Source organism: Antrostomus carolinensis, unplaced genomic scaffold, assembly GCF_000700745.2.
Source record: "Antrostomus carolinensis isolate BGI_N321 unplaced genomic scaffold, ASM70074v2 scaffold11603, whole genome shotgun sequence".
Classification (NCBI taxonomy): domain Eukaryota; kingdom Metazoa; phylum Chordata; class Aves; order Caprimulgiformes; family Caprimulgidae; genus Antrostomus; species Antrostomus carolinensis.
The window spans coordinates 10,613-28,669 of NW_010305872.1; the positions used below are offsets into that span (position 1 = coordinate 10,613).

At 39.1% G+C, this 18,057-nt stretch overlaps 1 protein-coding gene across 1 annotated transcript in view; it reads right to left on the reverse strand.

Annotated features, from left to right (window-relative positions):
• Positions 1-2,775: 2,775 nt before the first annotated feature.
• Positions 2,776-18,057, reverse strand: part of ASPG (asparaginase) — a gene marked incomplete at its 5' end in the record, with an annotated part of 39,743 nt that continues 24,461 nt past the window's right edge. The window contains 5 exons of the mRNA XM_010164910.1: positions 2,776-2,829; positions 3,152-3,251; positions 9,690-9,776; positions 16,128-16,291; positions 17,179-17,274. Coding sequence (XP_010163212.1) covers positions 2,776-2,829; positions 3,152-3,251; positions 9,690-9,776; positions 16,128-16,291; positions 17,179-17,274 — 501 coding nt within the window. The remainder of the gene's footprint in view (positions 2,830-3,151; positions 3,252-9,689; positions 9,777-16,127; positions 16,292-17,178; positions 17,275-18,057) is intronic.

Here is an 18,057-nt window from a genome sequence, read left to right on the forward strand (position 1 = left end):
TTAACTGGAGCATATACAGCGTTTCCTCAGACTACCTGCACAGTTACCTTGTTTTAGGGAGATGCAACATACCTTGGGAATCTTTTAATACTAGCAGGCTCAGCAAGTAGTCCATGCAGCTTTTCTCCATGATAAGAATAGCTGTGGGAAGGTTGAAGAATATAAAGAGGAAAAAGAAAAAAAAAAACAAAACAACTATCTGCACTTCAAAGATTCCCTTCAGATGAAGCAGATAGAAAATCCACATAGATTATTGCAGAAGCTGTAGGTGAAATTAAAAGTTGCCATCTTCAATATATGCATTTGCCTGAAGTATTGTCTATGTTTACATATTCTAGGGCAGACACAGCTGTAAAGATATATATTGCTTTTATTCTTTAGTCTGAAAGTGTTGGGACTTTAAAGTTGGGGTCTGTTAATACTGAGATCGCATTTACAGTCCAAAGAATTATGTGTCCAGCATGTAGCAATCTTGATTATGTTCCGGTCAGGATGTGGGGAAGATGCTATTAGAAACAAAACCATCAATTCGCTTAGACAGTCCCACAAACACGCTTTATGGCATCTGCCTCCTACTCATTTTAAGTGAGGTTTATAGTGACACATTGGTGAAGATTAGTACACAACTGCAGGCAGATGCCCATGACTGATTCAATTGTTTGCACTGACACTCACAATTGCTGTAATTGCAACTGAAGTGATACAAGCCATTGCAAAAAACAGACAAAGTGAAACCAACATTGTTCCACAGAGATTTTATTAGTTGAAACCCAGAAATGCACAATTGACTGTTTTTTCTTGGTATGAATTCACCGCAGCATTTTCATTTGCTAAGCCTGCAATACTGTCCTCATTGATTTAACATAAGATCCAAAAGGCCTCTTTAAAAACAGAACTTGTACAGTGAAGGCAATACATTCCAGCCTCACTTGTTTATAAAAAAATATTTTTTTAAAAAGTGATTAAAAGATAAAGCAGCAAATCATTTTTAGAAAATCAGTAGGAACTTAATGTGATCCTAAGTAAAGGATATTTCTAAGCTCTAGCTTTCCTGCATGCTCCAAGTGCAGCTACCATTGTTCCTTTCCTCTTTTCCTCCTGTAACTGCTTAACAGCATTCATGTTCAAAGCTGGTACTTCTGGAGAGGCGTGACCATCTTCTACAGCCTCAGGAGAAAGAGAAAATGGATGTTTAGAACTAGGCAGTATCCAAAACCTTCCTGAGAAGAGACTATCTTGTACCCTGCCAAGCAAGTTCTCACATGGTACAGAAGACTTCCTTCAGACTGCCTACACGACTGATGGCTCAGTCCAAAGGAATTAATAGATGATCCATGTAGGAGTTGAGGATTTAACACATTCAAGAATAGTGACTTTTGCAGACATATTTCACTGAAAATGGAAATACCTTTGCAACATAACCCATATTCTGAAGGTATTTTTAGCATCTTCATCCTGGACACTGGAAAACTTAAATTTAAATGCTTGAGACTGATTATATCTAATCCTCCTACATCAGCTAAAAACAAAGAAAACCCCAAAACTTTACAGGAAAGCAAAAAATGCCCGATTCTGTCCTATGTTCACTTAGACCAGTACACAGTGATGAAAAAATGCTGTTGGTTCCAGTTGCAGTTTCCCACTTAGATACACATGAATTTACTGACACTGATCAAATGGGACACCCAAGTGGCAGGGTAGCCATGGATGCAGCAAAACCTTCTACTCAATTTTGTGTTAATTTTATTAAATAAAGGAGATAATCTCCTCCCAGTATTTAAATTGATATTAGACATGCCAATATATTGGAGAAGAGATACCTAAATCAACAACGTATTGCATCAGAAAGGAGTTCTGAGAAATGAAAGGCAAGTGTTTTAAATGTCTCCAGTTACAGTACAGCACTGGAGAAGGTCAAACGCCCAGACAAGTTTCCTCTAAAGAAACTTGTCAGATGTGATGCTTTGAACACAAGGCTCACACCCACCTCACAGCCAGAGAAACACACCTTGTACGTTTGCAGCACAGAAGAGATTCATGCTGGGAGTCCACGTCAGAGACAACCAGGCAGCTACATCTAAGGTCTGAGTAAGAGAGGGCCCCTCGCCTGTCCTGTGCCCGGAGTGGGAGCAAGACCTCGGCAGAGCTCTCTGCTGAAAGGGAGCCTTCTGCAGTCTACAGCTAACTCCTCTCTATTAACAATCTGCCCCGCATTTCCCGTGCTGCTTGACTATATGACATTAGAAGATGGGCTGGTGTAAGGGGCTCCATTAAAGGTAGAGGGAGAGCACAGGTGGAAATGCTGCAGGTACCATAGTAGCACCTCCTGAGTGGGAGGCGGTGCAGCTGAACGGCTGTGATGCCCTCACAGCTCCTCCTGAAAACCAGGCCTGGCAAAGTGTCTGCTAGAAGGCATTTCCTCTAATGCTGGCAAAGCAGAGGAGCAATTTATTGGAAGGGGCCAACAGAACAAGACATTGTTACCCTCAGTGGTCTTCTTTTGGTAGTGTTTAGAATCCCAACCAAGTTCAGAACCACACTGTTGAATGCACCATAAAAAAGCACTTCCAGGCTCAGGCAGAAAGAGGAATAAACATTAGCCCCACTCTACAAAGAAGGATTAAAGTACTCAGAGTTTTATCAGAAACTAAGGCAGGGAGAGCAACTGAAGCCAGATGCCCTAGGGTGAACTAGGGCTTAAATGCAAAATCCCCCTGTATATGCTGATCTGGACATTTCAGAAATCTAGCACTTGAAAACAAGATCTTACCTTCTTTACTGCCTTTGTCTAAAGAAGTCAAGAACCTCCTTATGGCCTGTAGCCTCTGCCTGTAAGTAGAAACATGAATAAATTCTGCCATCCTGTGCACCAGGACATGCAAATACTTACTTGTGGGAAGTAAGAATATGTTACCACAAAATCATTAAAATCCAATTTAAATTTTAATTTCTCTGACATAGATGAGAAAATTCTGGCTCCAACAATTTATTACTATGGAACAGCACCAGGCTCAAGTTTGTAACAAACTCTAATCCAGTTTATAGTCCCCAAAGCAGCATTTACTTTTCCCAAACTAATATTACCCGACAGCGTGCATTATTACTCACACAGCCAGCACGCCATACAGAATACAGTCATGTGCACACTTACTACTTGTAGGGGACTCCTGCCATCATAACCAGTTTGCTTCAGGTCTGCACCAGCTAGGAACCAGGCATGCAGCCCATCCACATCGCCTATAGCTGTAAGGCTGCAAAAAGAATAATTAATATTTGTTCTAAATCTTTCATTGCATTTCAGTGTGCTCCTGGGTCCTGTCAATTAGCTCAGCAGGCAAATGCTGAACCAGAACAGGCTCAACATGGCTGCCAGGGGAGGGAGGTAAGTAAAGGAACACGATTACAACAGCTTTGAATAGCTGAGCAAGCAACACAGCTTGATGAATCAGTTCCTTAAATTAATAGGGCTGTGCTATAAGTACTTACAACAGGCTAGTTTCACATAGTGGGTGTGACTATGACCAAAGGGGAAAAAAAGTCATGCAGTTTCATATTTCACAACACAATATTTATCTCATGAAATGAGTTGGGGGGAGGGCAATGGCTAAATCAAGATGCAGCTGAGTAAGAGCGAGCACAAGCAGATGTGCTAGCAACCAGTGTGCCTTACTGAAAACCAGTAAGAAACCCCCTTCCTAAGTGTGCATAGCTATGTTTGCCATCAGAAGTTATGACAGCATACTTACGTGATAGCATTTGGACAAGTAACACAGCTACAATTTTTTGAGTTTTTAAAGATAATTTGTAAGATTTAAATGGACAGCAAGCAAAGAAAAATCTTTTTAAAGATGACTTCTACCTGCCATGTATAACAAGCAATAGAAAGGATCAAAAATAATCATATACAAATAAGTGAGTTAAAGTTTTCAGAGGACTCTACACCAGATTGTTTCTTCACACATCTGCTGGTAGTCCCATCCATAATACTTAAGGTTCATTTTTAACTTGTATTTTGGTAAAAGAAGGGCTAACAGCCTGTACATATGCAAAAGCATGACCATTGGTACCAAGCCTGTAGACAGGCTGAAGTGACAGCAAGGCTGGGAGAACTACCTTCAGTTTTCTCAAAATACCAAAATCTGTCAGGCTCCAGCCCTGAGCTTGCCGTGCACTCGCAGATTGTTTCAGCAGAACCATGCCGATAATCATCAAGTGAGGCTGAATCTCATTAAGAGAGGGGGAACCCTCCCGAAACTCATTAAGTTCAGAGTTTGCTGCCTTAAACAGTGCTTGCTGTGAGGGAACAGCATACTGCTGGCAGCAGGGATGGAGGACGGTGACGGGTTCCTGGGTACGACAACCAAGCCAGGCAGACCTGGTGGAGAGTGGAGAAGGCTGGAAGATGCAAGGGGCAGACAGGCAGGTAAGCTTATAGAAGAAATCCTGAAAGCAAGGCTGCAACATTCACTTCTCTGGTAGGCTGAAATAACTTCTGTTGTTGATTACATCTCTTTAAGTACCTGAAAAAAATATTTGCAGGGGAGTGGAAGCCTCTAATTGCAGCAGTCTGAGGAGAAAGTCAGACAGAGGCTTCTGCTTGCAGCAGTCCCAGAGGTTGGGCAGGAAAAGGAAAAGCAAATCATCTCTGTATTCCTCCATGCAACCCTACCAACCCCAAGGCAGGGCAGAAGACCTACAGACGGGGCCTTTGTGGGACAGGGAAGTGGCAGTGGGGTGCTGGGTTTAACACTGCTTCAGTCTGACATCATGAAGAAAAGGATCAATAAATAATTAATGAAAACTGTCATCATAAAAAAGGCCCTTCAGAAGCAATAAGAAAATCGAGGAAGGCAAAGGAGGTCTCACAGGAAGCTCAGTGCAAAGTCCTTAAGGAAACTGCAGGAAAAAAACAAGCATTAACAAAGAAAATGTGTAAGTGTTAGTAAAGCAGAGAAGAAATTGCCTAGCAGCCACTTCTGGAACACAAGAGTTATCTTTATTTAAAGACACATCTCTTGCCTTTGACACTGGAAGGTCCCAGGATTAAGGAAGAAACAAACAAAAAGCAAGTGAGAGTTATAAGCATCTCCAACACTGGACAGGAAAACACTGTATTTGCCAAACAGAATCTCCTCGTTCAGCCAAATGCAAAGTGGAAACCACTTTGGGCAAAGACCAGCACATTTAGGAATATTACCAACCTACATATCCAGGGCAATTCAGCTAGCATCACTGAAAGCTACAAACAAGGACTACTGCATCTACTTGAAAATTAACTGCCTAATAGCACCCGTTCAGAAAGAGCAATTTAACCCACACTTCCAGAGGTCAGCACTGTGGAGTGGTCTCCTTCTGTGACATTAGAGCAATCCAAATAGAAAGAAGTATTTTCAATTTTCCAGCAGCCATTTACTAATCAAGTGAGAAATGTATTTTATAGGGACTGTGACCCAGAGAACAAAAAGTGACATAGCTTGTGAGAAAATTCAGATAGCACTCTAAATAGAAGATACCTACTATTCACTAAATTGATTATAATCAAGAACACCACAAAACATTTTCTCCAATTTCAGATCTCTGTAGTCAAGCCAAACCCATCTGTATTTCCTTTACACACTGTAAGTGTACTTCATATAGTCAAATATATATATAGGACTTCTCAACATACGCTATAGGGACCTTTGCTCTTTATTTTTCTCAAAGATATTTATGTCAGCAATTCCAACTACAAGAGCATCCTCTAAGCAGCAACTCCATCATTTGTATATCATGGAATAAAAATAACTTCAATATACACTTATCAGGATGTTTAAAACCTGCTTTGTTGACAAAGAACTACTTAATCACATTCTACTAAACTCTGATACCATTTACAGCAGATAATCCCAGGTGTGCTGCCTATCAATACTCATCAGTTAGAAAAAATGATCATCTACCCTTTTCACAGTTTCAGCACGGCTAACAGAGCCCTGATGGTGACAGAGCTGAGATATCAAGAGTAGTGATAATGCAGTTACACTCACTGATTTTGTGCCTGCTGTCACACTAGCATCAAGCAAGCTCGCTTATGGGAGCAGCTCTTTAAGGGGTGCTCTGTTACTGTCAAGGTACCAAGAGTGAAGCTGCTCAGGTCTTAGAGAGTTTAGGAGGGCAAGGGCCAATGTAGTTTTAGATCTGGGAAGTAATGAGCACAGTGAAATGCCACTTTGTGGTTCCCTCCTGCATCCTCGGGTACTAGGATTTCATCTTTCCCAGGGACACAAAGCTCTGCTTTTTCAGGGATTCTCCTTTTTCAGCATCTATATAAAGCGATCAGAAAAGACTTTCTTTTTTTAGGTGTATCATCACCCTGACAGGAAAGAAAAAGGTTTTTTAAATCTTTTTTTTTTCTAAATGAAAATCCTCCAAAAGCAAGTTAAAAGTCCAGCACAAGGCATGGTTTGTTCTGCAATGAACACATTTTGGAGTGCTGCTTCTAGCTAGTATCTCCACGTCTCTCTCAGTTGAGACAAACAGACTTCTTTGAAAGACAGAAGGCATTAGAAGTTTGGTCCTAATTACTGCAGAGGCATATTTATTCTTCCTCCCCCAGCCTTGCCCCCAAAGTTTATGTTAAATTGAAGAGGCATCTTATTCTGAACGTTGCTGATTTTGAAAGGCTATATCCTTGTATATTATATCATATCATTTTATGAAATCTAACAATATGAAAGAGAAATCTGGTTTGGCTTTATGCCCCTACTTAATTTTGTAAAGTACAGACTTGAACAGAGTATCTCAATTCTATATGGGCTTTTTGCTTTTAAAGAACAAACACAAAGCAACTGTTAACCAACTCCAGAACTTGACAAGCCTTCAGAGTAAGTCTGAGTGTCCCAATTTATCTAGTCACAGTTTGGTTTTGTAGACAGATGACAATACTACTGCAATATGAGAAGAGATTCTAACATTCTTAACAGATTACTAACATTGGGACTTCTTTTTCATTTCAAAACAAAGCCAGGAACCAGATACCAACATCAACAAAATAATTCTAAAAACCAGACTAACACCTCTCACTTAAAAAAGAAACCAGCAAGTGAAACAATGAAAGATTTAATAACTAGATCATCTTGGCTGCACCTACGCGCGTCTCCACTTCCTACACAAGAGTTCCTGCAGCTAATGTCCAAGTCTCGGTTCTGGTTGGTACTCCTTTCCCTCTCAAACATCACCAATGCCAAAGGAGCACATTTATTTTTATTTTATCTCCAAAATCTTCCAACCGAACTATTATATTCTATTCTAAAATAATGAGTCTAAACAGAAGGAATCTGAGGAGACAGTATTAGAATACAAAAATCACTGTTCATGGTCTTTTATGAAAGCCAGTTTGTTTGAGGATAGGTAAGTACCAAGGGGGGAAACACAATTATAGCTTCTAATTCTGAGAGAACTGTATGGGAGAAAAAAGTTAAGTAAGTTAGCTAAGTGCAGAAACCCAGAGCTCATCAGAAAGCAAGCAGCTTTGTCCTTGTAAGCCCCAAAAAGTTGACATACTGCCTTGGTGACAAATTCAGACTGGTACAAATTGCAGCTTAAGGCAAATTACGAGATAGAAGAGATGTAGGAAAATAATTCAAATTAGACAGAGGGAAAATGTTATAAACAGCTTGTTCTATTAACAGCTTGACCATGTGAACACATTGACTGCCATGAAGGTGCCAGTGCAAAGAGAAGGCTTAAAAGGAGGAGGTAAGAGGTAGGACAGAGAAGTGAGCCCAAGCATGCTGGAAAGATGAGTGTATCAGTCCAGTCATCTGAGAATATTCCAGAAACAGTATCTGAGACATTTTGGCAGGAGGACAGGCACCAGTACCTCTGGTTTAGTAACTTTTAGCATCTGAATAATGCTCTGTGCAAAAAGTCCACTTCAGTGGAAAAGACTATGCTGGCCCCTTTAAAAGAGCAAGAGGATAGAAAGCCCTTCAGCTCTGCAGGAGTAGTGTATGGAAGAGCCACCAGTGTATGGAAGATTCACAAACTCTTCAGCGTTGTCTGGAAGCCTGACCACTGCCTTAGGCTGCCTGTGCTCTTGGTACAGGCTGTGCAGGGATGTCTGTCGAGGGCACACCTCTGGCTGCTACTCCAGGCTGGTGGCCCTGGCTCCTGACCTGCACCAAGGTGCGAGAGCCTCTTCATCTCACCCTGTGGACACCACTCTGTGCCGAGTCCTCATTCAGCCTCTGCACACAGGTGCACTCCCACCCTCTGGAAGATTTACACTGGTTTTATCCTAAACTTATTACCATCAATGCAAGTTCAAAATATCTTAAATGTTTATTACCAAAATACCAGCTTTGAACAACAGGACATCATGCAATATAGATGCAGGGTGTAGGATCCTCCTTAAAATGCCGTTAAAAACTGCATCAGAACCAATTTTTGTTTAAAGGACCTGTGTTTTCTTCTTTTTTTGTTGTTTTTTTTGGACATACTGCTCCTAGGTCAGCTAGCTAAACTGGTTCGGCACATTTCCACACGTGGCACCAGCGTTAAGTAAGGGGACAGTTTATTTGCAGAGGAACATCATTCCCTAAGCCACTCCTCTCGCCACCTTGGCAGATGGAAACTATGCAAACCAAGGGTTTAGTTCTGTCCTATCACTTTCAGTGCCCTGGGAAGTGCATATTTTAACTACAAGGTAAAAGTCTTATTACCCAATCTTCACTGCGAGCATTACGACAACAAAAACACTCCAGCTAGTATTTTTTTATTCCAGAATTACTCAAAGGACAGAGTCCAGTCTCTATACAGAACACATATAAGCTTTACCTTGACCTTATAGTTTTGTAGACAATATACAGCATTGACTGGTTCCTACAAGTCTTATGGTTTCCTGCCAAGTCTTGATATAAAGGCTGGCACTCAGAGGTTTTTTGTTTGTTTTTGAGAAGAAGAGAAGAAGAAATTCGGTAAAAACTGTGAGTAATTTTAAGAAATACATGAAACCTTCTTACAATTTTCAGAGTAATTTGTAATTCAGGACCAGTACTGGAAAAAATAAAATCAAGCATCTATTTATTTTCATAATATATATTAATATCATTAAACCACCTTATATATTAAAAGCAACCATTAAAAACCAGCTTTAACAGAGGATTATATCCTCTTAAAATTAAATGCAGAGACAGTGAGCAGTTGTTCAAAAGTTCTGGGGTTAAGCCTATTTGTCTGTTTGATTTAGTTATTTTTAAGAAGTGTTATATGCTAGTTAGAGTAGAAACCATTCCCCCATATAAGCGAAAAGTGGATTTTAAGTAAATAAAAATGATGCACTACGTGCAGCTTTATACTCAAATAGAGATGCTATTAAATCACGCTGCACAGCTTCCTCTTCACCCTTCCTCAGTATAAGTGCTTGGGAAAAACAGGACATGTTTGCTTCCAGTTCACTTATCCCAACAATACTCCCTACTTTGGAGTTCTCTGGAGTTTCTGGTACTCTGACATAGAGTTGATTTTTAATTTCATCACTTCACTTGTTTCCTTATTATTAGTCTAGCACAGAAATAGCCCCGTCGTGTGCCAGGGACCCAACTGCTTCTTGGAAGTTGTCTACATGCTGTTCTCCATTCTGAGAGTCTCTTCTCAAAAAATATCCCCCTCTATCCCAATTTTAGGGCCACCTCACCTCATATGACATTTACCTGCACAGTATTGTTCCAACGTTCTCCAAGTCATGGCTTGAAAGGTGCGCTCCCGTTTCTCGTAACAAATTAATCACTTCTATGTGCCTTTATGAAGGGAATAGAAAAAAAACTGAGAAAGTGTCTTGACCAGTAGGTTTTTTTTTCCCCCCTTAATTCAGCATTACTCATATACACAATCAATCAGTGGAAGTTCTTATATGATATTCACCACCATCACAGAACCAGTGAATCTTCTCCATTGTGACAGATGTAGCAACAGATGTGCCCTCCCCATCAAAAAATCATTACATACTAATCTCATGGAAGTGTCAAGTTCAGCTCTGAAAATGAAAGAGACTTCCTTTCTCTTTAAAGACTTTTTATTTTCTTTATCTTAGTGCTAGCTTAATTTAACACTTGACATATTAGTGAATTGAAATACACGCAAACAGTGAGGACATTTATTACACAGTATCATTCCTGTATTTTACAGAACACAATGCCCATATATATCAGTCTTAAATAAAATATATGTCTTGCAGACAAGCAATGAATCTTTAGGTTAATGTAGAAGCTAATCAGGTTTTTGGGGCTTCAGATTTGTGGTAAGTGTTCTTACAAACCTCTCACCACAGCACATCTTTTCCTAACGCCCTCCTCCCAATACCTTTATTATTTATTTCCACCTGGAGTCTTTAGGAGGTCTTCCTTGTCCTTTCCTTTGAGATAAAGGGACAAATAGATATCAGCACTACCAGCCAACTCCTATACCTTACTCAGACACTTGAGAAAGTCTATGGAAAAGGGCGGTCTGTAAAGGTACTGTTGTGGGTAGAAAATAACATAACAGATGAAAAATGTGCAAAATACGTTTTTCACAAGTGACCTAGTGAAAAGTTTAGAACTAGGTTCCACAAGGTGGTAACAATGTGATCTTCTGCCAAACAAGTGATCTAGTTCACAAATCCAAACACAGTTGTTGTCTCCAGAAAGAGCATGATGACACCAGTAGATCATGAATAGTTTCATAGTTCCTCTTTTAAGTAAGTTGCTATACCGTAACGCTTCAAAATAAAGAGTTAGGCATATAATTGTAATAGGAAATAGATGAGCTTTCCCCAACCCATTACCTAAAAACTCATCTGTATTAATTTTAAAAAAAAAGTTAATATACATGTTCTGCTTAATTTCTGCATTTTCTTGGAGGTAGCTATGGGCCTTTCCATTTTAGAACTGGACTAAACTGTTTATCTAATCCCTCTCCTTCTTTTTTAGGAAACTCCATTTTGAATGAGAAGTTACTTTACAGTTATCTGTATTAAACCTATGTAAGCTTATATGTTTCATATAAGATCTTAATTTATTAACTAAACAAAGAACTGTACAGATGCTATAGGGATAATTTTGCTTTTCCAAACATAGGTTATTTAACCTACCAGACAGTTTTTTAAGTTGTACTTTGTTTCAATTGACAGCTAAAAAAAAAGAAAATCTTTGTTTCATGGCAAAGCATTGCTGCAACAGCACATGCTGCAAGTTTGTTCAGTTATCTGAAATATTTTCTCAGGTGGGTCCCTTAAAACATGGCTCGTCATCCACAAGCATCTCCTTGAGCCAACAAATAATGTCACAGCTTCCTGTTTTTCAATCTGTGGTGAAGAATGGATTCTACATGTATGAAATTTTTAGGTCAGCCTTAAGCAGAACAGTAATTAGCTGAAAAGAAATTTGACCTAAAATAGATTAAAGTAGAACATGTCTGTTCACTCAAGCTCACCCTGGGTACAGAACTGAACATGGGGAGTGTCTGCTTACTCTCCAACAACTGCCCTGGAGCATTCCTCATTTCCCACCTTATACTCAAAATCACAGCATGAAACTAGTGCTTTTTAAAATAAAAGCTATGCTATGGGACAGCACTAAAAGATAAAAGGCAGCAAAGCATGTATCTTCCCTCAGTGTGCTTCCCACTATGAAATCTGTATCCATGGATTTAAGTGAAGGGCCAGGCTTTCTTTTCCTCAACTGTTTACTCCTCACTGGTAGCAAATGTCCTTCCAGAAAGCACTTTATGTCCCACCTACGCCACACAGCCATTACAGCTCTGAGTGGGACTCTATAAATCTTTGATGCAGACGGATTTGGGGGCATTTACCCCATATGTTTAATACAGCAAATTTAAATGAAGAAAAAAACTGGTTTGAAATAAAATCAATCTCTTAAGCATTGAAACTAACAGTTTTTACAATAAATGCTGACAATAAAATGTTTCTAACTAGAACTACAATGTCCCGATGACTGGAAATCATTCAAAATCACATTTCGTGGTATGGTGTGGAGTAGAGGAGACGCTGTATACCACTGCTTGTTAAGGGAAGGGTAAGGGAGAGGAAGAATTAGGACAAATAGTAACGTGCAACTTAGAAGTTGTAGTGACTGTGTTACACAGTTAGTACTGTGACTATGAAGAACACATCCGTCCAAGAAAGCAAACGGACGACCTCTCACATTCCCCTCACTCAACATGAAAACTATGCGGGAGGTAAGTTGCACTACAGCTTGTTCCTACTTGCACCCAAACAGTACCTACATTTTGCAGAAACTTAAACCCTATCCAGACTACCACTTCTGCTGTCTTGCACATACCACAAGAGCATTCTTCATATTTCAAGAGGCTGGCTGTGAATTTTCTGATATTGTTAAGTCTTAGGCACCTGAGAGATATTTGTCTTCAGAAGTTGTTTCTTTAAGTGCTGCTCTCCTGAGGCTTTACAAGAGACTCACAGTTTAGCTGGTCTGAAGTTCAGCTGATGTCATGAGCTATGAACTTCTTGGGAACAGTTCAAATGCAATTCCTTTTCTAAGGTGACAGCACAAAAGCAAGAGCAGAGCAACTGCTGCACAATGAAAGTTCGGGGTGTAGAGGGAAGGCCAATGTCACCATGTTAGCCTGGTGCACAGCTGCTTGTCCAGTGTAGCCCCATCTGATAAGCAAAACCATGAGGAGCTGTTGTCACCTGTGAACTGTCCCCAAGTCCCCCTTTTGTTGTTGGCTCTGTTGCCAAACAGTGGTTCTTGGTCAGGCATAGCCTATAGAAACAATGCTATTTTGCATATGGTACTTAAATTAGCTTTTTGCTACTACCACTGTCATTCATCTGCTTGCTTAAGGACAAAAACAATAGACAAAAAGTGTTTCTAGATTCCATTATTGATAACACTGGAGATAAAAGCCCCAATGTATACTAATAGTTTAACGGATCAATAGCAATGTCGTCAACATTCACTGCTATGAGTGAAGACTGAGTTCCAGATAAAGGCATCTGAACTAGTTCACGAGGGCTCTGGATTCACAGCAATCAAGGTGCCGTGCAGTATGTATCATCTTAGGCCTTGACTTGGCAGACACTTATTAAAAGTGAATCAACTTCAAAAGGGATGAATCACACATGTTAAATTAACACGCATGTAAGAGTTTGCAGGATTGGGGCCTTAGGGTGCACACCTTCCACCAACTCTCTTTAAAGAAATGCAGGTGTAATGTATATCCAAACTTGACTAGCTTCATTCTTTATAATGCTTGCTCCCCTAGCAACTGGAATGGTTATGGCAGGATCAGCTTAGTTTCACTTGTTCAGTTTTCTGCATTGTAATAGTGGGAATCTTATGCTCAAATACCGTAAGGACAGGCTTCAGTGCACTTCTGGAGTCAGTGGTGGTTAGATTTTCACTCTGCCTTAGATTTCCTGAAGTAATGTAAATGTAACCTTGCAAAATAGCAAGTATTTAAATTCATATTTACGTGGGAGGTAATTTTACTGCCTCTAATCTGGTGTTCTCACAGCACTGGATGAGCAACTCCCCATTTTCAACCTTTTACCACTGCTCTATAAGTAAATGGAAGTGCTTTTACTACATAAAATATACACAATTTTTATTCAAGACATTTTCCTGCTTAGAGAGTTTCTGTTATTAAAAAAATATTATTCTATTGTTTTGAAAATGAATTATCCCTTGAGGGTACTCTAAGAAATTAAAGGAATGCTACTAATTTTGATATGTCAAGCAACTGGCCTAAATTAACAGTGGTCTGTTTAGCTTCATGCATAAAGTGAATGAGACTACACACAAATTGCGGAGTTACAAATGAAAAAGTGGAAATGCAGTAGTTTATTTCTTATTTAAAAAGGGACTCCACATTTTACCATCTAAAGAAATAAAGAAAGAGTCACTTAAAGTAAAAAAATTTAAGAGACTATCATTGATATAGATCAAGTTGCTGGTGTACCAGCTGACAGTGCTATGTTAAGAAGCTTTTAAGAAGAGACATAACTCCTGATCATCTTTACAAATTATTACGTGGAAAAGAGAAATCAGTCATCATCATATAGGTTTGCAAGGTTAGGTTAAAAGGCAAGCCACTGAGAAATGCGACATAAAAATCTGGCAGAAGGCGATTTTTAAGATGAGTGGATACTGCACTGTAGTTAAATGCCAATTAAACAAATATTAATTCTGAGAAAATGGGATTAAGCTGATGCAATATTCAGTACAATTGAGAAAGTTAAAATATTAAACAGTTTAAAGCATTGACTGCCCATTGAGATCAGTTTTCCTCCTTCCCTCTCTGCCACTTTGCACACTGCATCAGGATAATCTCTTCATTTTCAGCACACAACTGTTTAATAAATAGAATTTAAATATTTCTGTAGCAGAAATCTTTTTAGTGGGTATCTAATTATGCACATATACCTGTCTGATCTTTACCATCGTCCTTTACATGGTTATCAGTGTGAAATGCAGTGTGAGTACAGAGTGGATCATAAATACACATTTATGAGATTAGTTCTAAGTCAACTCTTCCTCTCATTCCAACAGTAGAAACAAAAAGAGAAACTGAAAATGGTTATGGTGCAGTTTCCTTTCATAATTCCCTATATCAAAATGGGTGTGCAGTTTTAAAGAGCTTAAGAGTCATAGTAGGAGTCTAATATAGGAGTGGCAATGCTAAGGAATCCAAACAACAAGCTCATGTGAAATTCCTCAGGCGGTAGATGGGTGCGGTAAAAAAAAGTAGGTGCCTGATTTGCAGGAACATCTAATGGTATCTAATGCTTTAGCATTTTCTCACATTGGACCAGAGCCACCTCTATTCAACTCCAAGGTTATTTGTTTGATTTGCTGTTGGGTTTGTTTTTGCCTTAAGACTTTAAGGGTTTGCCACTGAAGGGCTCATATATTCATGAGATAAAGCAACAACGACAGAGCCATAGGGTGCCATGCAGTAGGTATGGCAATAGCACAGTGTGGCCACACAGGACTTCAAGCCTCAAGTTAATAGAGCCTGTTGAGTTTTCTACATCTGGTCTCTGAGACACAAAAAGCTTTCAAGTTATTCCTGTAGCCAATGCAAAACCAAGACTGTCAGACCTCCCAGGGAGCTAACTCCAGCCTGATAGACCAGGTGAACTTGTCAACATTAGAAAGTTGTAGGAGTACTTGGGGACAGACATCCATGAAGACCATGAAAATTCTATCACTCCAAGCTTCTTTACAGAAAAAAAGCTTCTCTCCTGCCATCGTACAGACTGAATATGAGCTAAGGAGCTGAAAGTGGATCAAAGAAACAAGAAGAGATTAGGGCATGCAGCTTCTAACATGTTTGAAGACCAATGGCTCTGTGAATCCCCAGGCTACATAACTAAGGGTTTCAAGATTAAATTTGGTATCTTATAACTTTTATATTCTGTGCTATGGCCATTCCTTAGGACGATACAACATGGAAAAGACCAGTAAATCACATGTCCATGACTACCATTCAAGAACTGCTGACATCCACAACAACAGGAAGAGGAAATCCACAAAGCAGGCAGAGCCATGCAGCCATCCCATATAATTATGAGTGGGTGGAAGGGAAAAATCAAAAAACCAGTCACCCAGCAGGAGGCTCAGGAAAGCACTGGTGGAAGGGAAAGATTAAAACATGTCAACCTACCGGTATATTTTGTGCCAATTGAACCAGTCTGGTCTTGATGAGAAAGGGGAGGGCAGAAAGAAAACTGACAGCCCTGGGTCCTGCACTCTCACTGCTGACAGTCAAAAGGAGTGATCAGTTTGGTTCTGTTTTATAAGGAAGTCTCATAACAAAGAGTGGAGTCCTGAAATTATGGACAAAGTCTTGGCAGGAAGGCAGCAATAAGTTACCTTATGCTAAAATTTTGCATGCATACCAAGTTCTTTGCTTTCATTTCGTTTTATTTAAAAAAAAAAAAAAATCTTTTAATTTAGGCTAGTCACATCCTTTGAAATTAAGCTGGTTTATGTTATTTTAACTGCTGACATTTACACATAACTGCTGAGACAAAAGAAGACCAAAACACAGGGATGGGCTTTAAATCCAAAATGAGAGAAGGTTTATAAACTTTACATAGAGTGGTGTATAAATTATTTTGTTACCTGAACTTGATCGCATTCATCAGTGGGGTAGATCCATATCTGTCTCTAGCATAAACAGTTGCACCTGATGTTAACAAGTACTCAACTAATGGTAAATGCCCTTCAGAGGCTGCAATATGAAGCGGAGTTCGGCCATCATAGTCTCCACAGCTCAAGTTTCCACCCTACAAAAGGGCAAATCACATGCTAAAAAGATAATGGCTATACATTAAGTTGGTGGTACAACAGTAGATGCATACACTACATTTTATTTCTGCCACCAAAATGTTAAGTCTGTCAAACTTACTTAAAGTTTATCTTGTAGTGTTGTTTTAGCGCCAATAAAGATATTTATTCTATGTTCTCTCCTCTACATGTATTTTCATTACAGCCCCTTCAGATATGCTCTTTATTGCAGTGCACCATACAGCAGCTTTGTGCCTATAGTTTGGTAATTTTACTCATCTTAGTTTATTGTTATTTTCAAAATATATTTATCCTTTCTTGAGGCCCATTACCAAAGTCTCAAATGTAGGGTAAACCATGGCAAAGAGGAAAAAAAAAAACAAAACAGAGGTGTAGAAGATGATACAGGGAAATGCCTGTTTCTTTTTCCTGGTATAACCCAAGCTAGAGCAATGGAGAGAGCCAAAAATCCTGAATTAGCACTTCACTGTGTTTTGCTTAAATATAATTTTCAAGTTTTTGTTTTTTTTTTTTAAATCATGAGAGATTTACATCCAAAAGCTGGATACTATGAATATGCATAAAGTTAAGCAAAGAAAGCAGCACATTTTAAAGTGTTCCAAGTTAGCAGATAAGAACTTGCATTTTAATCTACCTGTATTTTCACAGTTCAAAGGAAAATGTAAACAGCTGAGAACCAGATAGGGGAAAGAACGTAGCAGTTTTGAAAGGCAAAGACTGAGAAGCTTAGAAACCACTTGTATTAGTCAAAGCACTTTGATTCTAAGACTTAGGTAGTTGCTTCCCAGTGAGCATAACTTCCTCCCATCATTTACAGCTCTACTTAAAAATTCATGTTTTGTACAAACTGTTAATTATACATTACCATTTCTGCTATGGCTCTTAGTGCATCTATGTCACCCAGTTTAGCTGCAGCGCAAGCCAAAGGTGGAATTAATGCATCTCTTACAGCTTCTAACTCCTGAGAAACAAATAAAATTAAACATTTAATATCAGTCTCGCCACTAATGTGATTGATGTCCAAGTCATAAAAACACTGCCCTTGCTTTCATGTAAAGTTTCCAAATTAGTCATTTGGTTATTTAAAAATGGTAGTGTTTAGTTCTTGGAAGGAAAAAAGTCTCATGTTTATTTTACAGTTTGTCAGTCTCAAATCCATAAAGATTTATATTCTTCCCTGGCAACACTACAATTACCCAATTACCCGGTATCTATATATACCATTTAAGCTGTACACACTAACTACCATCTCTGTACTGCCATAGTTACACATCAGTACAGTAAGAGAAACAGCACTGGTAGGAGTTGGAAAAGACCATATAGTCCAGTCTCCTCAAGACTGGATCAACTTTATTCATGTGATTCCTCAGATATTGGTGTAACCTGTACTTCCAAACCTCCACTGCCAAGCTCCATAGACCCCCTAAATATCTTTCAATTTCTCAAACTTACTAAAGAAGAATCATACATTCTGTATTCATTAGCTACTAAAAATCCAAGCTACCCTGAAACCAAGCCAAGAGAAAAGCAAATATTTGTATCTTACAACCAATAGTATATTTTCTGATTTTCCAATTGGAAGGGTCTAATAAACACCACAAATTCCACTTGTGTAGTGCTTCCTTAGCATCAGCCTTCTATGACTGCGTGTACAATTAAGCTGTTTTACCCGTTATTATTTGGATTGCTCCAAACTGTCAATACATTTGACCACAAATATACAAAGCACTTTTTTATATCACTG